Source organism: Bombus bifarius, unplaced genomic scaffold (assembly GCF_011952205.1).
Source record: "Bombus bifarius isolate JDL3187 unplaced genomic scaffold, Bbif_JDL3187 scf7180000007987, whole genome shotgun sequence".
Lineage (NCBI taxonomy): Eukaryota > Metazoa > Arthropoda > Insecta > Hymenoptera > Apidae > Bombus > Bombus bifarius.
The window spans coordinates 115,756-140,475 of NW_022884369.1; the positions used below are offsets into that span (position 1 = coordinate 115,756).

Here is a 24,720-nt window from a genome sequence, read left to right on the forward strand (position 1 = left end):
TGTGATATCGTGTCATAATTCCAACGACTCGGCTGGCCGACGTTCCGGCGCGCCGAGGAAAATATTAGCCGCGTTAATAATTAACGGGCCGCGGGCAGGTCGACGCCGTGCGTCGTTCTCACGTTTAAGACCGCAAATCACTTTGTTTGTAACTTCGTGTCGCGTCTATTTCGTGGCGTCTTCAATTTTTCAACCTCCTGCGAACTTTGAGAATTTAAATGGTTCGAATAGTCGAGAATAAGGCGGGAAGTTTCTTGGTTTCAGATGAGTCATATGATTAGTCTAACACAGTGGAATTGACTAAATGAGCTTTCATAAATCGTAGAAAATTTATACCGTCTGTGGTACAAATTGGCGTGATGAATGTTGGAAATTTGCTTGAAGGAATAACAAAACACAGGAAGTAAGTCAGTCGGTAGGATTGAATTTGTCGATACAGTGTAGATATTTTATATTCTTTGCAATATGAATTGGCACGATAAAGACTAGAAGTTTGCTTAGAGAAATGAAAAAGGTTCAGGGGAAGTAAGCTGGTAATTAGTAGGTTAAAATTCTACTTAACGGCGTGGAAATGAGCTTCGTTAGCATAACATGAAAGAGTTGTACTGTGATGGAAATTAGCGGTATAAATATTAGAAGAAACCTGGGAAAAAGCAATAGAAGAATCAAAGGAGAAGAAAAGAAGACGAAGATGATACTAGTGTATACTAGTAACACAAAGTGAATACTAATAAGTGAATACTTAGGAAACATTTAAAAACTCTTTTAATAAATGATATCGCAATTATTTGTTCGTATCAACAAAATGAGAAACAAAATTCAATAAAAAAGAAGAAGAGCTAATTGATTAATTGTTACTACAAAACATTTGGAAAAATAATTATTTCCTATACATTGACGTTTGTAATAATAATCAGTTCGTACGAAGGGAATAAATAAAAAAAATCGATCGTTTCCACTGCATTATCCCCGTAACAAGTTCACCAAGCTTGTCGTCCAGCCTGCAGATAACATGCATCAAAATAACGAGTACCGTTTTCCAGAAGATAGATATCCACCGAGACTCCGGTAAAAGCTATCGAACGTGTCTGGTTTTCGAGCTCGCGAAGCCAGCCAGGTTTCGCTCGTATCCGGTAGCGAAAGAAGAATTACGAGCGGAGAAAATACGAAGCTTCCCTGCCTTGGAAAAATGTTTATTCCGGCGCGCGAGAAAGCGGAAGGCGAGAGCAGATCGCGTCGACGAATCTTCAGATTTACGACTAATAAATTCTCCATACGCCGATGCTCTTTCTGTGCTCTCGTAAAGGTCACGTCACGCTGCTGATTTCGGATTCTTCGACCCCATTCTATCTAGCACGGGTTCACCTCTGGGTAACAGTACCATCCGCGGGATTTCGCCCTTCGTGAGAACCTATTACTCATCCTCGTGCTGGCGTGGGCCCGTTTCCGAGCGATAAGTATCATAAGTAAATCGCGATCAGGTCCCGCGATACGACCTTCGATCACGTAGCTGACCACAAAAACAGAGATGGATAGATGGAGAACGAGAGGAGGAAAGATAAAGAGAGGAAACTGTAAACTGTTTGAAGATAGTGGGAGGTCGTGTGGATCTCGCGAAATCGCCCGGAGCAAAAATGCAAAAGCCAACGCGAATGCTGGTTGGCGGGTTGGCTCGACCGAGCAATTACCCGGTTGGTTCCACGTCGGAATGGGGCCCGTTCTCGGCCTCGCAGCCGCGGAGGAGGAAGATGAAGGGGAAGGGGAAGAGTGGTAGAGTCGAATGCGAAAGAGAATAAAAAAATACACGGTGAAGTTAGTTAGGCGAGAGAGAAGGGAGAAAAACTCTTTAATCTCTCGTGGTCTCTCATCGGCACACTGCCCGACCGAGTATATACCGCGGTCTTTCTTGCACTCGTGGTGTATGCCTTTCTCCGTTTCTGTCATTCTTTTACTCGCAGCGACGAAAGGTCGGGTCAGCTTTAATTATCGTAAATCAAACGAGAGAGTGGTGCGCCGAGAGGAGGCCCCGGCAGTTGTGCAAGCACGAGCGCCGCGATTATTGTTGAAATCGCGGAGAACCGCCGGGTAAAAGAGTGGCCTGGGTAAAACGCAAACTACGGACCGGCAGATCGTGAAATATCGGCCGATCGAATTACAACACGACGATATTTTCGCGCGTTCCCTCGTCCCGTGAACTCTCGATATCTTCGAAGGTGGTTAGTCAAGTGTTGGTCCGGCAGTCGCGTTGCGAAATTTCTCGATGCTCTCGGACACATCGGTTCGAAAACCGGATATGTTCGTTGTTTCTTAATTGCATCTTTCGACACTGGCCTATGGGCGTTTTTCTTTTTCTTTTTTTTTTTTTGTGTGTGAAATATACTTGTGGAGGTTCGAATTGTAAATCCGCTTTCTTAAGAAGTCTTTGGAAAGTTCATATTATTGTTTGCTTATGTTTCTAGTCGCTTCAGTTCGAAAATTCCATATGTATTTTCATTTAACTCTTCTTAATTGTATCTTTGATTATATAATTCCAATAATAGATTCGCGAAGAGCAAATTATATGTATATACCATAAGGTCGAATTATGTAATCAATTTTCATACCAAAGTTGCCAAAGTCGTCATTATCTTCGTTCACCAAATTCCCGATAACTTTAATCATATCAATTTGCCATACTTGTTCTTTCGTACATCTTCGTCTCAAAATACGATTCTATACAATCCAATAATGAGTTTTCGTACTAGGTTCTTAAATATGCCAATCATTGCTATTTATTAACTTAAAAATTCTCCCATACTTCCAATCTCATTTTAATCATTTTAATCTAAAGTAACTCGTTGCGATTACCATCCAGCGAAAAAGGAAGAAAGATAAATCAAACGCAACGAATTTTTGAAACAAGGTACGAAGAGTCGCCAACCAGAATCGAACGATATCGAGGGGAGGCACGGCGCGCGCTAGTTTTCCTGCGTTCGGTCCCGCCTCGTCAGAGATTCGAATCTTCGTGGCTCGCAATTTCAATGCAAATCGGTACACGAGCTCCATTGTGTCTGGCAAATGGAACGATGAATCCGCAAAAAGCGCGGGACGTGAAATTTTGTTCCAGTTCGACGGGTATCACGGATGAAGTACAATGGGCAACGGGCGAGAATCGACGTGACGTCGTTTTGAGGGCGGTGGTTATCGATAGCAGGAGGAAAGAAGGCACCGCGGGAGGCGTTCACGCAACCAAGCAGTCGTATCTGATTCTGTTACTCGGTTAATTACACGCCTTAACGTGAGCCTTGCTGCCGTGGCTGCAATCGACTCGTGTAATGCGCATCATCGCCCTACGCTTTTTACGATTCGCCGCCTCTTCCGGAGGCCTCCGTTTAATATTCACCCTTTCGTCAGCGTTCGCGCGTTTTTCCACCCGTTCCATTCGTTTAATTTTCTGTCGTTCGCGAGCAGGCCGATCCGCGACGACAAGTTTCGTGCCGCTTAAAACAATCGCTATACGCGTGATGGATGAAACTCGATAACGGATTGAGTTAAGCGATCACGCGCATCGTTAATAGGTTGATTCGCAGGATGTAGGTTTGTTACAGCGTGGGATCGAACTGTGGGTAATGTTCACTGGAGCAGGGGGATAAATCGTAACGGGGAATTAAATTTTGTATATTACACTTGTAATCCTTAGCTTATATTTTAGAGATAGTTAATTTTGTTTACTGAACCATGCTATGTAATTATTATGTAGCGAGAAATACTATAAGATATAAATTGTAATAAGAAACAAAATTTTATATATTACGTTGGTATGGAATTTAGTTTGTAAATCATAGTCAAAATTTTATAACTAGGATTATGTGCAGAATCAAGATGTAAATTGTACGATAATAGGAGATGAAATTTGACGTATCACGTATCTGTGGAATGTAATTCCTAAGTCGCCGTTTGTGAAGCTTTTAATTAATAAATTTCAGGTATTATAAGATACGTGTTAGCTAAGATTTCCTAATCTCCGTTTTCATGTAAAACGTTTTTCGCAACAGTCGGAAAGACACTGTCGTCGCTCTGGATCGTCCAGCCACCTGAGAAGTCTCTATCCTCCGGGTACACTGACCGCCCTTTAACTCTGACCTCTGACTTCTGATTCCGAATACAATGCGGGGCTGTTGTCATCGTTCAAAGATAATGCGCGGCTGTCCAAATGGAACGAATCGAGGAAGGTTCAACCTGATTTCATCTCGGTGTCGATCGTTCTCCAACGATCAAAGAGAAAGATCCTCCTCCTCTTTATCGGTTCCTCCTTCGTTTGTTTCTCTGTCTTCCATTTGGCCTGGTATCGATCTACGTACCAGCTTGTCCGTTACGATAAAGATCGATCGAGATACGAAACAGACGAGAGGACCACTCGTGGTTGACGTATGTATATCTCTCGTTAACCGGAATGACGATAGAATAAATTCCCTGGGAGCAGGGAACCCGACTCGTAGAGACTTGACTGGCATTATTTGGACCCGAAGGTCGTGAACCGTGAATGGCCTGGAACACAATAGCAACTCGAGGCGGTCAGGCGCCGTCTTATTGTATATTTCAGTACACCCTCCAGGCCGGAAGTAGTCCTTTTTTCTCCAAGGGACCGATTCATGGGAAACGTTAATTCTTCAACGACTACCTTTCGCCACCTTTCGCCGAAAGTCGCTCAAAATATTTGGCTCGCACCTGGCGTTGACTTCTCTAGACTGGAATAAGTGTCGTTTCGGATAATCCGGGAATAGAAGTCGCTCTTGAAAAAGTTTCCCTTTTCAATCGTCCACCCTAGAGTGACTAATGAAAACATTCACTTATTGAAAGAGCAGCATTTTGTTTATCTGAATGTTTTTTTCGACAATATGAAAGTTCGTATTAATCGATTAATTTTTATAACGTGAGACGTCGAGATATACTGTCTTTCATGACTGAAATTCTTCTGATGTATCGGGATATCAAAGTACAATAACATTCACTTACATGGAGTTGAATAGTATGACCTGTTGTTTTGTAATACCTTTTTATATTGCCAGGGCACAGCACATCTACGCCATTCCCTCATTGCATGATTTTTTCATATTTTGATACATTAATATTGCATTCATTATCGTAACTGTATCCATGTTGTATCGTGTTTCTGATGGAATATCATGTAATTTTGAAGCCTATATTATACATAAAGGAATACACTAAATTGAATTTATGAATGAGCATTTCCCTATTTACACGCCCGCTACCATTCATGCCTATTCATTATATTATTTTAAACAAAATTATATAGCAGACAGATTAATAATTCCAGACTTAAATAAGTAAAATCTAAAATCATAACGTATTCAACAACCCCCTACAACGTAAAACAACAATCACGTAAAATCAACAGCGTTACGATTATCGCCACATTACAAAATTCATCGCGACAATTTCCCCTTTCTCTCACTGTTCAGAAAAGAAAAACGAGGTAACAAAGAGTCTAGCCTGTTACATTCAACGTGTAATAACGCCGATCACGCGAGGATCGGGTACTTCTACGGAATCGGACTTCCTGGAAATTCAATTCTCTCCCTCGGCCTTCTTCCCCGCAAATTAGCACCCTTCAGCGGTGACGCGGTGTCAAGGTGTCAACGAGGGTCGCCAGGGCGAGCACCTTGATTTCGAGGCATCGTTAGATGCGCGGCTCACGGGAGATACGCTGTATATACGCGTAGCTACGGAAGAGGCGGAAGAGTCAAGCGGCGGGGTCAATGAAGCCCGGAGCACGAAGCGTTACTCTTTGGCCGACGTTCGGCCTGCTAAAATAACAAGGCACGTGACGCGAGAAAACAAGGAAGCTCTTGTCTCTTCCTTCGTCCGTCTTTCTTCTCTTCTCGCTTCAACTGGCCTTCGTTCTTTCCATTTTGCTTCTCTTCCAATCTTTCCCCTCTCACCTATTTCATCTTCCCATTCGATTTGTGTATTTTGGTATCGCGTAGGAGATTAAGGAAGATTTTACCGAATCTTCTCAAGATGTTCACGTTCTTGTTGATTCTTCTTAATGTCATGTAAATTGGAAGTCACATGCCTATATGTCTTCGGGTTACAGAAAATTATGAATCATGGTCTTATCTCATAAGCAAATAAAACTCTGGTTTTAGAAGTTTACTAAATTCAGTGTGTTGAAGTACTGACGCATTAGTAAGGTATATATAACATACAACGTATTAAGAAGTAAAGTTGTTCAGGCGCGTTTTGTATATTGCATTTAGTACATTTTAGTGCATTTAGTACACTGATACTGGTAGTGTAACCGGTATTATTTGTTTATGTAATTGAAATTCTTTAATCCTGGTATCATTGGTCACCGATCGCTTTTATAGCCGTCATTGTAAAATTTAATGTCGCTGTTTAGTAACCGTCATGACAGTCATATAATCCATACTCATAAATCAATATCCTTACACCAGCCCACTCTTTTAAGAAGTTTCTCAGCCCCGTTTCTCTGTTGTATCTCTCCATTTTTCAACGGCTTTAACTCGAGCATAAGAGGATATATTAACAATTAATGAACTGCCTGAAAGCCTAGGGAATATTTTTTCCCAAAGTACCAAGCGCCATATGAATGGAACTCGTTTCCAAGGACGGAAGACATTGACCAGCCGCCGACTCGAAATAGAGTCGTCGTCGTTCAAGTTCTCATTGTTCGCCACTTTCACCGCCATAAATAACCTAGTCCTAACACCCTGCATACACCTCTCGCCTCACCTAACCACAAATCTATTCTCCATATCCGTAGTTGAAACAAAAATACACATCTGAAAATCTCCCGCGCCGTATCGCGTCCCATCCAGAATCTCTCTCCCCATCGGTCTCCACTTCCTTCGAATCTTCCCCATCTCTGGCGAAGCACGTTCTCTAATCTACATCGTCCGCCTCTCCCCCAATAGCGCGTATGTTCCATTGACTCGCATAGCCGGCAAGAGCCAACCGTGTTGCAGGTACCTTTGTTAATTAAGAGGCGTCATGTGTGGCCCCTCAGCCGTCGGTACACGTTGAAACTGTACACGCTAGCGTTCGTGTGTCTGCCCAGCGTAATACGTGGTCAACCCATATAGTGACCACGCGAGACTTCCCCTATATATATGCATGTGTAGATGCATACACACAGAAACACATATACAGGGTGATTTTGAAATCGTGGTACGTGAAAATCTGAAGGATGTGATTCTTTACGTAAAAGTATTGGGTTGGCAACTAAGTGATTGCGGATCTTGTCAATACCACCTAATGACACTTAGTTGCCAACCCAATAGATTGAAAAAGATATCGGATAAAATGTATTCGTACGACGCTTCGTTTGCGGGAAAATTGGGTTTTGAAATGTGTCGTGTATGATGTTAGTAGAACAAGTTTGCAAGTGTCATGTTCGTCTCATTTGGATGTTTAAAGATTTCTCAAATATACGGATAAACTAAATATGTTCAAATTCTACTTTCTCGAAAACGAGTCATTGCATGAACAAACTTTTGTTGAAATGCGTCAATATATCGTGAATGTTGAAATTCAGCCAATATTAAAACCGTTATACAGAATAAGCAAATTATACGATATTTTATTATGTCATTATTAAATGTTTATATTATTTCATGTCGTTAAATTATTATTAAATCTTTATATCATTTAATATAGTTAAATTTTGATTAGATTTTATGTGCAACATTATATATATATATATCGTTATATTAATAAATCATATTTATTCTGTATTTCTACGTGACGAACCACGTCGTTTTCAGCTGTGTGTATCGCAATTTTAGAATCACCCTGTAAGCACAGAGGGAGCTCTTGTATCCAGGCAAGGGACACGACTAACTATCCAGCTACACTGGCTAACGAGGGGCCTCGTGCAGATCTCGTGGTGGCTATTCGATGGCGGGACCGGATTACACCGTTCCGTTCCGAATTATCGGAAACCGATGAGCTCGGTTTTTCCGTAGAACGCACGGCTCGCGTGTCGCGTGACGTTGCTCAATTAAGTTCGCAACCCCGGAACTCTTGCTCCTTTTTCGTCCCTGTTGTTCCCTCGTAGATGCGGGGGTGGGTTGTTTAGGGGGTATTTGCCACAAGCAATTACCGTGGCGCGATGGAAAGAGATTTCGACGGAGGTCGGCTTGTTCGGGAGGTGCGGCTGATTCGGTGATAGATCGGAGATTAACCCAGGTTCCAGCCTCGGTGGTGGAGGCAGGGTCGATGTTGGAGGTTTCGGGGTAGGTGTTCGAAACCTTGTTCTCCTTGCTGTAGATCCTATGGGATAACGTTTTTAGGTTAGTGTGTGTCGGGTTACGTTAACGTTTATGCATATCGTAGAGACGATCGAGATATTAGGTTGCAATATATGAAACCATAGGTCCTTAAAAAGGATAGGTTAAAGAATCAAAGTCATTTATGGAACAGAGAATTCTCATCTTGAAGAAATGTTCGTCGACGAAGAAAGATTTAGGAAATTGATAAAAGAAAATCAAACGCGCGTTGAATGTTATCTGCTGTGAATAATTACAAGAATCTTCTAAACGTCTTCCAGTAATCTCAGTGCCCTAACGATGAAATTAGATAACACGCGCATATAGCAACTTAATGTGGACAATTACAGAAGAGATATCGTCCCACATTCGGAAAATTCATTACAGTCTCCGAAACACGAGGCTTCGTTAACTTTCTAGCAGGAACAGCCTCTGAATCGTACCCGCGAAAAGAGTTTCACGTCTAGATCGGTAATTTAAACTGCAGAAGCTTATCCTGACTCTCCTTTGAATCCACGTCGGAAGCTTAAAACCTCATCTATCAAAGAATTACTATCCGCGGCTAAATAACCAAGGGGGACTGTAGGAATAATCCACACAAAGGAAGCAAAACGCGCAAAACAGCTCTGTTTCACCCCGTTCGGTCCCTCGATCGAGCCGAGTTTCTCTTTTTCTCGAGCTCGTGCGTGCGTTATATCGCTCGATTAAGCGCTCATCCGGTTACTCTATTTTTTCCTCTCTCGTAGCCTCTCGCGATGTCGAGGAGAAAAAAAAAATCAGCCGCGGGGGTTGCAACGAAAAGAGGGGAGGGGTGGCGCGCGTGAATTAGCGTGGTACTGGGTGAGCGTGTACGAGCAATCAAAGACACATTGAAGAGGGAAAAGAGATCCGGTTGTGCGCGAAAATGGCCAGTCGGAATTTATACGAACTCGTCCCGAGGAATTAGACGGGGAAACGATTCCGCGGAACTTTATCGGCCAACCGATCAGCGGAATTATCGGAAATCGATGGAAATCCTCTTTCGCCGACTGTTCGTGTCTCCTCTTGGCCTCGCTCGATTGAGTCCTCTGGGTCTTCTTTTCCTTCCATGTTTCTCTTTCTTTCTCTTTTTCTCGTTGGTACTACACTCGATTCCACGGATCGCGTGTTTGCGAACGTGTGCACACAAAGAGAACGGGGCTTTGACTGAGCTAACTGAAAAGAGAGAGGAAGCCGAAGGCGCGAAAAGAAAACACCGTGGATTGATGGATAGTCGTGTAGATGGTCGTTTGTTTTAATCGACTCCGTGGAAATCGCCGCTTCATCAGAGTACTGTAATAATGAAAGGAAGAGAACGAAGCGAAGCACATTTTTTAGTGAATGCGATACAATAGATGCTCGTATAATACGTCTAGCGTTATAGGAAATAGCATTACACGAAAGCACATGGCTTATAACAATTCAGGTAGACGAAGTAAACTTTTACGTCTTTCATAATTAGAATAAAAAATTCTGTTTAAACGAAATCCACTTATTCGAACGAAGCCTTAATTAGCGTCTGATTAAATGCCGATTGAATCTACTTATCTGAACGTGATTCCCTATTATACTACGAACAATCACAATGAAAATCTTATGAAATGATATAAAAAAATCGTAGATGTTCAATTTTCTCATGATGATCCGTGATACTTTGTGATTAGGAAATTCTCGATCCGTACTTTTATCGACACAATGTCCACGTTCGACAACCTGGTGTATTCGTAAAAGGCGAAAAAGGGGATAATAGAGAAAGAAGCGCAGGCGTGAAAAGAAAACATCGTGGATGGACGAATCCCATGGTGCAGGATATTCGTTTTAATCGACCTAAACCCACAGAAAATCGACGTTGCCAGCGTGGTGTCGATATGGCACGGTCGTGGTCGTCCAAAGTGGCTAACGACGACTCTTGTACGAACTGATTCGGGGAAAAACTGGCCGTACTACGATTCTACCCTATCGGCCAATCGATCGAGATCCATTATCGAAAACCGATGAAAATTCTCTTTTAGTTGCGCTTCGATTCACCACGGTACGTCACGTCGCCGAAAATTTTTGCTTGCCCCTCCTCCACCATTTCTCGTTCTCTCACCGATATATACATATGCGTGTCAGCGTGTCTTTTTTCCTCTTTTAGTTCGTTCGTTCATTCGTCCGCCGACGCTTCTCATTTGCTCGTTGTGCGATTCCCATCTCCGCGGGCCGGATATCGAAGGTATCTGCCCGCCATCGAATATAAATTCTGACAATTTTTTTCAGCGTGAGAGGCGAATTTTTGTTTCCTCGTATTTTCCCAATTCATTCGGATGACCGGCTGCTTTCCGTGAAACGCGTGAAAAATAACGAGCAAGGACAACGATAAAAGGCTGCGACGTCCGATTGTAAAGTCTGTCGATCACGATGTCCATCCGATGTGCACGCGGATCTTGTCGCTGATATTCAAGTTTCGCATGATTGACGCTGATATACTTGTAGAATCCTCGGGAAGATAATACGAATCGTTATAGACAGCGTAAATAAGATAAAAGGAAGTGAGTTGATAACTCTGACCGCTTTGAATACCACCGTCATTTTTAGAGAAATGAAAATACTTTATTCCTATAAAATATATAGCCCAAAGAGAATTACATTGTATATCTGAGTAACAACATTTTTATGACTCGTGAGAACTTCTTGGTCATTTCAAGATCTACTTTTTTAAATAGTGCATGTTTATGCAAATTTATATTTTTATCAACTCGAGAAATGGAACATGGAAATTCCTTTCACCTAATAAAAATCGTAACAAGTAGTCACTCTTGAATATTTTATTAATTGTGTGTCCTAAACGTATTCGATGCAGTTTTACACTTTCAGAACATTTCCTTAATAAAACGAAATACGCCCGATATAAAGCTCTTCTCCGAAGAAAGGCACACAAGTTTTTGCAATATCGGTTTCCATCACAATCCCGCTGCACGAGTGGCAATTTCATTTTTCCGTTTCCCCTTCTTTTGGGAAGCGGTGCGAGACGGAGAAGTCGATATACGAGAACGAGGACGATTATCGCGATGAAAATTGTGGCCCTCGGCCAAATGTCGCACGGGGATAAAGGTCTAACCGCTGGTTGGCGGGAAATGCATCGGACTTGTGCACCGGTGCGCCGCGTAAATCCGAAAATTCATTACTGCAGCCTCTCGCGAGCGAGCGAGCGTGCAAAACGGGCCGATTGTTCGCGAACAGGACGTTCCGGCGAGCGAGACGCCTGGCAGTAATGGGCCGGCGTCAGGATTTACAAGGGGATGGTAACCAGCGTTGGCTATTGTTGACAAGCAAATATAGAATTTTCACGATTCCGATGGAACAATCCCCGGGGGCGGTGAATAACGTCCGCGCGAATTAATAACTCGATCGTAAATTACGATTACGGAGGGTAGAGAAGGGATGGGTTCGTGTATTTAGAATTCAAATGACTGACTGCGCTCCCAGCCTGATCCTGCCTGATTGCCGGTACCCCCATCCGCGCTCCGATTTCTGCCACATGTTAATGACGATAATCCAATTCTATGAATTTATCAGGGACTGATAATAACCAGCGACGTTCGTTTTGATTTGTCCACCAGATTCGAGATTATCGTCCAGCTGGTTTTAATTTGATGTGAAATCATGCGAAGATTGTACTATATACGTGCATATTATATTTATTATCGCATTGCGATAGGCGCTTATTGCTTCAGTAATACGAGCAAAAGCGGTATTACGATGAGGAAGTTTGATTTTCAGAGTCATATGCCGACAAGGATGTTAAGGTTCATCGATTGTTCGACAATTTCTTCTTTCGAAAGAAACGTGGCTTCGATGAAACCGTATTATAAAGTACAATACAGAAACATTAAATACACACAAAATTGTAAGCAATAGTCGATCATTTTTGGCACATACATATGTCCTAAAACTTCGTCTAATGCAATATTTGCCAAAGGAAAAATGCAAAGATTATTTAATACAAGTTTGATTTTGTTCCAGAAGGCGAGGACGCCGCGGAAGACGAAGATTCCTATCTCCTGGAAGAAGACGACGTACCTTCAGCGACAATAGCCACCGACACGGAACTAATTTCCGAGGCAGGAGGCCATCTGCCCGTCTTTCTCACCGAACCAGTCGATTCGTTTGTGGTGAAGAACAAACCGGCCACGTTACATTGCAAGGCCGCACACGCGTTGCAGATCTACTTCCGGTGCAACGACGCGAGGGCGGAAGATTCGCAGCAACAGGATTTCGTAGACCCTCACACCGGCACTAGAATAGTCGACTGCGAATTGAACGTAACCAGAGACCATATCGAGGAATATTTTGGCAGAGACAAGTTCAAATGCGAATGTATCGCATGGTCTGGTTCCGGACAGATTAAAAGTCAGCCTGCGACTGTCGATGTTGCTTGTAAGTGCGAAAATAATATTGTCCGATCGTATTGTCAAAATGAATATTAGTTTAATATTAATTGGAATAATATTAATTTTTCAAACGTCTCGTAAGATTGACTTTCTGTGTTTTTGTAAGTTACGAATTTGAAGACAGCTTTCTCGGCAATTTAAAACAATTTCTGGCATTCTGGTTATTGAATATACCAATGAATTATAAAATTAGTCGAGCGTAGACTAGTTAGTTTGAGTTGCACAGAAGGTTTAATGTAACGCGAGACATCTCAATTCTTCTAAGAACTTCGCCGATAAATATTCGGCTGTGGACAGTTGTTTGCTCCGCTGTCGGGACAGCCACGACTTTCGTCTTACTTCTGGCCCCTCGTAATTATCTTGATTCTCCTAAGCGAGGTCATTATTTAATTCCGACCCTTAATGCGAGGCAACACAATGACCGGCAACCATGAAGTTTCTAAGAGAATCAATTTAGGAAAGGACCGTTTGTTCGGTACTTTGCGCTTACGTAACTGTCGTTCGGACAAAAACTTTTGCTCCGCGAAAATGCCGTAGATAAATCACTAGAGCTCCTCCTCGACCCACTAGTCTTGTTATCAGCGTGATTAAGGACAATTGCACACATTTATCAATACTCGTGTTTTGTAGGTAAAGCGTTGCACGGAAATTTTCTGTAAATTCGCAATATTTCTTTATCGTTAATTTAACGGTCTTTGCTATTTTTATCTTTCAAATTCGTCGATACATTCAACGACTTGCACAAAAGTTTCCTTTAACTTACAGCATTGTTTTATCATTATAATCTTTATGATAACTTTTCTTTCCACTTCTAGTCACTTTCAAATTTCATAGCATCGAATTTCATAGTTTTTTCTTCAACAAATTGTATATATATTTTCTTTAATTTCCAAGATCTCTTTATCGTTATGTACTGTCTTTAATGTAATAATTTTTCTTTCTATTTCCATGTGTCGAATCCACCAAATATCTACTATTACTTTTTCTCAAAGAACCTCCGTTTGTATCATGTTTCTAACAGCCATAAATCCCATTTTCTCAGACCTGAAGAAGCAATTTGAATCTCCGCCGTACTCGGTATCGGTGGAAGCAGGCCAGAGCACCGAACTCAGGTGTCTTCCTCCTGTGGGAGTGCCACCACCGAGGGTGTACTGGCTAAGAAATAACGTCCCCGTCGACACGGAGTCGGACACGCTTTTAGTGTCTAGCGAGGGACACCTTCTGGTTGGCCAAGCGAAGCTAAGCCATCAGGCGAATTACACTTGTGTCGCGGAGAATATCGCGGCCAAGAGGCTTAGCGAGCCTGTCAGCCTGACAGTTTATGGTAAGTTTGCTTTGATGGCATATAATTGCACGTTACTTCTCGTGATTTGTTTCCATATTCCATTTCAAAGGAATACGTGATGTAATTAGACGTAAATGACTTTGAACTTCTATTAACTCTCCATAGGCGAAAAGTATTTTTTAATTTTCGGTAGATAAAACATTTTAGTATTCTTGATTTTTGAAAATTATTTTCTGAATATTTATTTTTATAATTATTTCATTGTAAAAATAAAAACTCTTCTCGAAGAAATTTGACGATAAAACACAGATTGCTGACGATCTTGTTCGTCTGTTGAAGTAACAAAGCAAAATAGCTATTTTTACTATAATACTATAATATATAATAGATACAAAAATCGGAGTTTCAACTCAATGGATCAAGAATGCATATCTGCATTTTCTACTCTTTCCAAGATACTAAACGAAACCAATAATTAGAATATCCATAAAAATTTGGTTACAGTGAAGGGTGGATGGTCCTCGTGGTCCGCATGGTCCGAATGTCACTCGAGATGCGCGAAAGGTGGCCAGAAACGAACTCGAACATGTACGAATCCCGCCCCCATGAACGGGGGTCAGCCTTGCATGGGTCCGTCTCAACAGAAGATGGACTGCAACATCGCCTGTCCCGGTAAGTGTCCCGTGAATTCATTATCCAGCCGGGACAGAATGAGATTTTCAAGGAAGCATCACGGTTCGTTAACGTCGATACGCCGTTCGGTTCCGCGACTGAACAGAGATTTCTTGCCGACGTTGTCCCTACCACGCGTCTATTTCTATCCGATGGCGAACGAGCGAGCAAGAGATCATCGTCTTCTCTTCGTTCGATTGTGAGTCGTGTTGCGCGGGAACGACGCGACGGTCGGGCAAGCAGGTTCTACCACGACAAACCGATATTACCGATGCCAAGGGAGAGGAGAGGCTCTCTCGTTTGATTTACGAGCTTCCCTCTTTCCCTCTTCGAATGTCGCCGATGTCTCAACAGGAGGCGGTTCTCAGCTCTCTTAAATTGTATTCACCTTTCGAAAATGCTTCGCGACATCCCGAAGGAGAAACCTGCACGCACGATCGGCCATGCGCCGAGTGCTATTGAAAATCGTCGGGGGCAACGTCCACGGGAAACGTGGCGGGGAGTCGCGGAGGATCGACGAGTGAAATATTAACCCCTTGTCTCGTGGTTCGCGCTGACACGCTGCACTGGCAGAATTTTGATATGGTTACTCGTTTTGAGTGTTATCCTCGAACAAGAGTCGAGCTCTTGAATGTAAATGGCAGGTAATTGGAAAATGAAGATGGATATGCATATATGTATTTTCTGTTTGGTAAAGGCGAGAATGGCGAGACAGGGAGTTAATTAGAAAGTCTATTGATACTATTGACTGTCGCTTATGTGTGCGCACGTGTTTCTCACTAACTGTCTGTCCTGCTTTCGATAATGCACCTATACGTCTTTCTGTCTAACGCTCGCTTCGGAATAGCCGGCACTCTGGAGGAGTTTACCAACGCACTAGGTAAGTGTATACTCGTAAATCCGCTTCAAAAGCCAACCATTAAATTAAAAAACAAAAAAGAAAGAAAGAAAGACAGAAAACGTCCACGTATAATATCCACATAATATTCCTATTCCAAAGCAAACGCTAGAAAAGGGAAAAAGATTTCCCTCGAGGAAAAGAATCATTTGTAAGTATCGCGTCGGAACTACTCGAATCATAGCCAAAGATCGAACGCATACGGAACAGAGACTGCTTTTTTCCACGGGGCCGGTACGAGTCAATTAAACGGAAAGGAAGCGAAGTCCTCACGACCGAATTGACGAGTATGGCTTTCGAAAAAGGCTCGTGGGGATACGGACGAGTTACGAGTCTCGCTGTCCCGTTTCCACGTAGCTTTTTACCCATCGCTTTAACGGCGATCCGAGTTCCCCTTAACGACCTCACGAAAGAAAGACGATCCTTCGAACCGCTCGCCTCTTTTTTCTTTTCCCGGGGACACACAGTGGTGGACGGAGGATGGTCCAGATGGTCGGCATGGTCGGTGTGCGGCACCGACTGTACGCATACAAGAAGAAGATCCTGTGACGAGCCACCACCCAGCCACGGTGGACGACCTTGTCAAGGGAGGGACATCAGCGTGGCGAATTGCACCGGCGGCATGTGCAACAGTAAGTCACGAGATCCTTTCCCACTTGTCACGACTCGCTTCGGCGCCACATCGGCTCATCCACGTGAAAAAGATACCTTGTTCGCGAGAATACACAAGCTAATCACCTTTAAGGTGGATCGAGGGTAGGCTGAATGGCTTAGAAGATAGTAGAAGCTTTTTTCGTAGATCGGATAAGGAATAATAAATGTTCGGTGATTCGAGTTTAACTGGACTCCATTTTATCGGTAAAGTGAAACTTTGTGGTGTTTGGAAAGTCTGTTTGGGGATTCAGAGTTCTGGATTTTTCTATAGTGTGAGTTGAAGGTGATCAGTGTGTAATTAGAGTTGATTAACGACCGAGTAAAATGAATATTCAAGTAGTTTTATGTTTTCTGTTTTATGAAGTCGATCATTCCTGAATAATTATAGACTATAATTATCTTTATGACTACTGCTTCTTGCCTCGCATAGAGAATATACTTATCATAAATTAATCTTTACTCACCATTCGCCGCAAACGCTTTGATAATCGTGCCATTCTACCAGCCTCCTGTTTCTTTTCCAGATGGTAACACGAAGATGGGCGGCGCACACTTGACCGAGCATGGTAAGTTCAAACTTAAAAATTCACTTTTTCCTTGATACTTAGTTCTTTTAATAAAACCTGGTATAGTCTTGAGAAAATGTTATAATTCTATGTTTGTACGTGGCATGTTTGTGGCACAAAGAATTCGACGTCACGATTGGACAATAGCGATTCGCCGAACGTTCGAGACCCACCCCCGATCCGTTCCGCGGTGGCGACGTGCGAAAATCGAAATAAAATATGGCGAGTAGGCGTAAGGCACGACCAGCCGCGAAGAAAACGCGCCTAACTCGTCGCGCGACATTCTTAGATGGATTCTTCACGGTTTGTGAGCGCCGTTTATATCCGCCGTAGAGCTCGGTTCGCGATCAGATACCATTCAAATCGTTCGTCCCATGTTGGGAAAATAGAACAGAGCGATCATGCGCTGAGCGCCGCTCTAAGAACGATATTCATCGATTCAGGTATATTAATGCGAATGTCGAAGGCGTCACGAGCCTTTAAACGGTTGCGCGTCGTCGAACAATTGATGTAGAGTAAAATAATTCCAATAGCGAATGAGTACACCCATATTTATGCAGAAACGATGAAGAAGAATAACCAATAAACTATTGATACTAAGAGAAAAAAAACGGTCAAAGAATTTAATTCTCAAACGAATAAACTAAAATTATCAGTGAAGTTTTACAAAACAAATTTTACTTCGTTTAAAATTCTAAAATTCTAAAAGCTATTTTGCACAATGCAATTCTGTAATCTACAACCTGTCAATTCACGAATAACAATCGATAAATTATTATAGAAGAGGATTGCGATCTTCGATTCTCGCAACTCACGCTCAAATACCTTCTCTTCTTCTTACCCAATTTACCATCCACCTCTTGTACAATTCCAGTCGCTTGCCATCGGTTTAATAATCGTTTTCCAGCCCGAGGAAAAATGCCTCCTCATTCCCTCGTCATCCCTCCGCTATTTACCCAGCAAGTTTTCCACGCCAATGACGAAGGTCCACAGCCCCTCCGCGTATTTACTTTTAATTACGCGACCGGTTAATTATTGACGCTCCGCAGGACGATCGTCGAAGGGCCGATTCGCGGTCCAAACAGTCGCAACAATGAGGTGGCGGCTGCTGCTAGTCAAGGGTGGCCCACTGGTCCGTATAGATCCAGACACAACCCCCGTTAGCTGGACGATTCTATCGACCGAACCACATCAAAGTTGCACGCGATACCGTTCGACGTAGGCTGTATTCTCTCCCCATTCCACCTCGCGTCGACGGGGGTGGGTTCGCTTTAATATCGAAGAAAATTATGTAATCGGTAGCCGTTACGCCTCCCGCGCCCCTTCCAACAGGGGAAATTGATCGTGCATGCAAATAAAGTGCCATTATCCCGTGGCGAAACTCTGAACGTGAGTATATGGATGGTCGAACAGAGGGAAGAGAGAGGGTAGCAACCACCACCCTTTGGAACTTCGATTTTCGTCGAAAGCCACGATAAGACGCGAAAACTGTTGCGAATTACACCCCGGTGGTTGGTGAGAGGTTTTAGGATAGTTTTCGCCGAAATGGTTAACTCTAAGGTAGAAAACCAAGATTCTGAAATTATTCAACGAACGTGTAGGTATGTTTGCGGGTACGATATTTGAAAGTTTTCCATAGACTTCGACGAGAAAAGAGGAGCCGAAAATAAAATGTTAGTAAAAGGAATATAGAATATCCAGTAGTTGTACCAGAGTTAAAGTAAAGTGGAATACACGTACTTCGAGTTTACATACGAATTTTCTTTCTCTCTTTCTCTTTCGCGAATCTTTTCCAATTCTTTTTCATAAAAATACATGTGTATTTTATAAAAATGCCTACAGTGTTTTATTGCCTACGGTGTTTCAAAGTAGTTACGTCTCTTTCGAGGAAAGATTCACGAAAGTGAGATAACAAAAGAAAAAGGCAATCGAAGCCAGAATTCTTTCAAGGGGTTCCGAATGAATTATAGGCTTCAGATACGTTAGGTCGAGGTTATGAAGCGTTATCAATTGCCGTTAAGGAAATAAATCTCTGCGACCCCCTGCACTAGCTCCACTTTTCAGTTTGCGGAGGGTGAAGCACGCGAACGATCCAGGCGAATGGAGGAGAGAGCCTGCGTAACCCGACTAACGACGTGGAACTATTGCGTTTCAGGGAATAGATCCTCTTTCTCCTTTCTCCCCCTTATTTTCTGGATCTTCGTATGCGTTTTCGTCGCGGCGTATATTGATGTTCGAAGCACGTGTCCCGGGACCAGCGTACGCCAAGCAGACGCACATGATCCTGCGAACGAGAAGCCGGCTCTCCTCCGAGAGTCACGTACCGGGGTTACAACCGGGAATGGCTTTGACATTCTAAAATTGGAAGAAGCTTAGGAACGTCAGCCGCCGCTTTCTCGCCGCGTCGGAGATCTGATGGTATTTGTCGAAAATCTCCTGAACCAGACACGGATACCTTGAACGTGGCAATGAGACGATGAAGGCTAGACACCGTGGAAAGAATTATTTTCCCCTTTTTCTTTCTTACGTTTTAGAGCGAGTAACTTCGCTGATAGGCGATTAGGTGATAGTTTGTAGAATTTATTTAAAAGTTTTCGCAGACTGTGGGGCAACTGCTTAAAGCTAGTTCTAGTTCTCAGCGAAGTTTCATATTGCAAGATTTTTGATAAAGAACTTTTGTAATGAAGCAATAAGATTACTCTTGTTTTCAACGACGGTAATACGGACCTCTGTGAATTTAAAGGCTGAACTTGGTTTCATGTTAGACATTTTTACGAGGAATCTCTATAGTACAAATAATAATTTATTTCACAGGGAAAATATCGTTCCAACTTTTCCGTACTTTCTTTATGTCTAATGAAACTTCATTGCTTTATTCTATATCACGAACTTCGAATTGCACGTTTGTCTTAGTAAATCGATTAATATGTCAGTACCTTATATCTCCATTGTTACATAAAATATCACGTTAAGCTTCTTCATTTTTTAATCAAACCTAACAACCGTCTCGAGACTTTTGAGCAACATTCGCTAGGAGAAAAGTTGCACGAGTAATTGCTTTACTCTCCTCTCGTTTCGTAAAGTGATATCCGCGAACTTTCGCGATTTACGACGGCACGTCGCCTGTCGAATGAAGCGTTCACAAGCGATCCATTCGCGGCTCACCGGGGCAAGAAGCACCGATGAATTCCTGCGTTACATAATTCATAAAATGCCATTCGAATCTCGGTGAAACTTTGCATACAGCGTAATTCAATCCCGATTTTACACGGACGATAAGAATATTGTGGTGTACGATGACGTAATCTCTCTTTCCTGTCCTCTTTACCTCCTCCTACTACGTTTTTCGCGGTTTTAATCGCGTCCCACGTCGTCTTTGTTGCCATCCTGTGTTCACTGACCGTCGAGCGACACGACACCACTTAAAATTATTATTCCGTTCGAGTTCTCTGCACGCTTGCCGTGGTGGTTTTTATTACGGGCCGTTTAACGGCCACGATAATAATGATCCGAATGTTTATCGTCGAAAGCGCGGAATAAACGTGCCACGATGTAAAACGATAAAACAGGAGACACGAAGGGAGACGAGCGAAGGTTGTGTTCCCTTGGCGTAAATGGAGAGGAACCGAGCTTGAAACTTTCCTTAGACGATGCTCGTAATATTTAGCGGTACGCGGGAAACGTTTAAAAACTCGTCTTCGTCTTCTTCTGTCTGCCTGTCTCCTTCTCGTCGTCAACTCTGTGCGTACCATTGGTCCACGCGAACACGTTTCGTCGTAAAAAAGGAAAAGGAAGAGGGAAAGAAGGAGGAGAAAGAAGAAGAGCGTATAAAAGTTGCCGCGTAAATTATTCATGAATGGTGGTCGGCTCTGCTCGTCCACGATGAGCACACTTCGCGGATACGCGAGAATTACCGGCGCCATTTGCACGCTACGTCTTAAACGGCGGCGGAGAGATCGTATCGCGGAGTGGCCCCTTAAAACGAGGAATTAACGCCCGCTGGTTACTGTAATCTCCGACCGGGCGATAATCTTTCGACGCGCGGCTTAACGCCATGCCGTAACAAAGTCTCGAATTAGCGGCTATGCTTTCTCGCTTCTGTAGCGTGTTCCCCGGAAACAAACCTGCCAGAGTTTGGACAGTGAGTGGTCGGCCGCGTGCATGATTTCGCGTTGACTCATGTTTCAAAGAAAGTCTCGAGAGATACGGTATCTTGAAGATCTAGTCGATTCGCGAGTGTTAAGTGGTGGAACTTAATTGGGCACTAATTAGTTGTGCCGATGGATGTTCACTAGCTTAAAAAGAGAAAATTTAGTATGCTATAATGGGCTCTTCGATGTGGGAAATTTTCAGTGTTTAATCTCTTGAGGGACGAATTCATTAACACACTACGCGCAAATGATAACTTCGTCGAAAGTGTCTACATTTTTTTAATAATTACGAAGACGAACGATTTGATACCTGTAAGTTTCGTAGGTTGGATGGCTAAGATTAAATATTCATGAAAATATTCCATGCACTTAGGAATATTTATTCGCAATAATATTGTCAATTAGTCACCTTCTAAAACTAGACTTTAATTATAGAGCAACATACAACATATAAACGTACACATATGAGTTAGTATCCCTCAAGAAAATACAATAAAAATCAGTTTCCATGATAAAGTAATTAACATTCTACAATTCTTGTACTACCATGTCGTACGTGTCTGTGACCGGTTCGTGAGACAGGAATAAGAAAGAAACGCGTCGTTTGATGTTCACAGCGAACCGACGGATGGACGACCTGGCTCTGTACGGCGGCGTGACTATCGCGTGTGCACTAGTCGGCGGCGTGGCATTTTTCGTAACGAAGGTGCTGAGGCGCAAAGGTCGGGACCATTCTCTTTACTCCATGGCCCGTAACGGTAAGCATTTCACAAATGGAAGAAAAAAGAAAGAAAGCCAACCGCGTTGGCTGTTCGCGAACGAAGGAGCGAAACATGACGTTCCGCGGCTGTGTGTAATTATATCTCGCGTTTGTGTCGTCTTTCAAGAAAGCTGAACTCGTTCTCGTTCCTTCGTCACGCTACGCTCGATCGAAATGATACTATTTCGAAATGTGATCGACGCCACGTGTTCGCTACTTTCATCCACGTATCAAGAAAATTTGAGACGATAGCTCTGACTATGTGAGTTAAATATAGAAGAATCGTAGTTCTCGGATGGAATGCTTCATCGTCGTTCGATCATTTGATATCCAGCGATGAAGAATAAACGTCACGCATCGTAAGAAAAATTTATCGGTGAAACGAAGAAAACTTCTCAGATTCTTGTGTACACACTCAACTCGCCTAGCCAGAACGCATCGCAATGTAAACATCAAATATTCTAAAAACCTGATGAAAGTGGCGGACGTGGTTAGCCCTTGAAATCGGAATAGTATCACAGCGGCGTCTGTCCGCAGCGCGCAGAGATACCCACGAGCCGTGGCTCGGCGGTGTGCGTTTCAGAATTCCAGCCGGAGTTCTTCCCGGACCAGGACAAGAAGTTGAGCCTACAGCCGGACGTAACAGCGACGAGCGTTCCGGCCTGTTACGAGTATCCTTTCGACCCGAAGCTGTCGATGTCGAGATCCCTCTCCGAGCACCATTACGACGTGCCCCACCTATCGATCGCTCCACAACCGTCGCCAATGTCACCAACGCCAAGCACGTCGACGCAGGAATCGTGCAGCGACAAACAGATCCATTCCGATTGCGAGAACAGCATCACTAGCTCGTACCCGTCATCCGACTCGACGTACAACGTCGCCTCGGAGAGCGTCCGTTTACCGAAGCTTGAGACCGGAAACGTTGCTGGAGCGGCGGTAAACACACGTGGCGCGCTTTTGGTGATTCCGGACGCGGGCATATCGATGTCGGTGCCCGAGGGAGCCGTGCCGAAGCCACTCAGGGAGGAACTCTACTTGGCGGTGCTGAACGAGGATCGCTTTAGGCCTCGATTACCCGGTAAGTGGTGCGTGCATTATTAATTGCCAAGCGCTGTCCGTGACGGTTCCGCCGGAACGAACACCTCATCGATCCGACTCGATTGCGATTCAATTGACGCGGACGGTCTCGATGGAACGGTCTGGGTGTCTTTGAGGCGAGAACGCTTCCAGCTCTGATGTTGCTCCGTCTAATTGCAAATTGTGGCGCGTGTAATAGATGTGTATCCTCGTGGAAAGACGTGAGATCGCTTCTCAAGAGATTAGATTCAGTTTCTTGCAGATATTCGCAAACAGACAATTCTATATTCCGCGCGACTGACTAGAAGTTCGATTGTTTGACTAGAAATTTGATCGCGATAAAAAAAAAAAAAAGATTGTCTCGAAGAAAATATTTAGATTTCCGCGTTTTCAAACTTTCATAATTCTGTTCTTTTCTGCTCCTCTATCCCTTATGACACGCATGGAAGCAATAGCTAGAGATTTTTGTGTTTCCTCCAGACGGTATCACGCAACTATCCGCGGTGGTGACTTCCGGCCCTTCGTCGGCGACTTTCAACAAGCCAGTAATCCTCCAGTTCGAGCACTGCGCGATGCTTCATCCAGCAACGTGGGAGTTGAGTGTCTGGGCTAGCGATGGTCTAAGCGTCGAGGACGGTACAGCGATTGCCTCTTCCAAGGATCATCAATCGATCACGTGGACAAGAGTGTTAACGTTAGGCAACGAGACGATCAATACACCGCTGTTCACGCAGCTGGATCACGCGGAAGCCTTCATCGTGACGGAACAACTGAGAGGCTACGTTTTAGCTGGCCAAAGTTGCGAAAACGTGATCGCCACGAAGAGACTGCGGCTAGCGTTGTTCGCCAGCCAGGCAGGCCAATGTTGCGTCCGAGTGTATACCGTGGAAGACACGAAGGCTGCCATGAAGGCTATCGTCGACAGAGAATCTCAAATTAGAGGTTACTTGCTGGATAAGCCAAGAACCCTGCTGTTCCAAGACAACGGTGAATCTCTCTGCGTCAGCCTCGAAGAAGTTGGCAACGAGTGGCAGAGCAAGTCGCCCACGGAACGGCAGGAGATTTCGTTCAGGGACATGTGGAACTGCCAGGAGAACACGAAACACGTAACTTTTGGGTTGGACACCGCGTTCGGACCTACCAGCAGCAGAAGCTACAAACTCCAAGTATCGCAAGGGAACTCGGACACCAGGCAGGTGTTCAGGATCGTGTACGACGGCGTGAAGCAATTGATCTCATCCGGAAGCGTGACTAGACCGCTCAGAGAGGTGACTGTGGTCAGCAGCGGGCATGCTAATAACGCGACCACCGACTCCACCACCCTCAGACCGTTTCGGTTTACCAGGTCCCTAAGGAAACAGCTATGCCAATGCCTGGACCCGCCGAACGCTCTTGGCAACGACTGGAGGATGCTGGCGCAGAGGCTTCAAGTTGACAGGTTGGTAATCTTGAGATTTCCATATTTGCTTCGATAGATGCTTGTCTGTTACTTTGGTAATTCGATCGACTGACGGGATATATCCTCCGGGGACACTGATAGTTTCTTTATATGCTACCGTTACTGGGTATCTCTTTCAAGGCTCCGCGTCCCATAGGAGTTGATTGTTCTTGACAGCCGGTGATTTGTAAGGATCGTATGGCCATTTTCGATGCAGAAATCAATACGAGGGATTTGCAAATGTTTTAGACTACGGTAGAATTATGTTTATCTGAATATATCGGGAGACTGATAGTTTCGATTATCGAGGTTTATTTGTTAACCTCTTCACTCGTTCTTATCAGTTTTGATAGTAAGAGCTAACGTTCAGAAAATCGAAGTCGAATGTTCAGCTTGTCCGCTACATACGTAATTATGCACGTAAACAAGTAATTTTATACTTAATTTATCATAAGAAGATACGTCTATGTGATT

General features: G+C 43.6%; 1 protein-coding gene across 4 annotated transcripts in view; it reads left to right on the top strand.

Annotated features, from left to right (window-relative positions):
• LOC117205170 (netrin receptor UNC5C-like) overlaps positions 1–24,720 on the top strand; it is a 44,580-nt gene that overhangs the window by 18,248 nt on the left and 1,612 nt on the right. The window contains exons 3-11 of one of the 4 annotated variants that reach the window (XM_033443318.1): positions 12,318–12,728; positions 13,785–14,066; positions 14,532–14,699; positions 15,547–15,579; positions 16,065–16,229; positions 16,776–16,817; positions 21,586–21,726; positions 22,312–22,809; positions 23,289–24,246. In XM_033443318.1, the coding sequence (XP_033299209.1) occupies positions 12,318–12,728; positions 13,785–14,066; positions 14,532–14,699; positions 15,547–15,579; positions 16,065–16,229; positions 16,776–16,817; positions 21,586–21,726; positions 22,312–22,809; positions 23,289–24,246 (2,698 nt within the window). Of the gene's footprint in view, positions 1–12,314; positions 12,729–13,784; positions 14,067–14,531; positions 14,700–15,546; positions 15,580–16,064; positions 16,230–16,775; positions 16,818–21,585; positions 21,727–22,311; positions 22,810–23,288; positions 24,247–24,720 lie in introns of all 4 variants that reach the window. The other 3 variants (XM_033443317.1, XM_033443319.1, XM_033443320.1) reach the window with 3 other exon arrangements.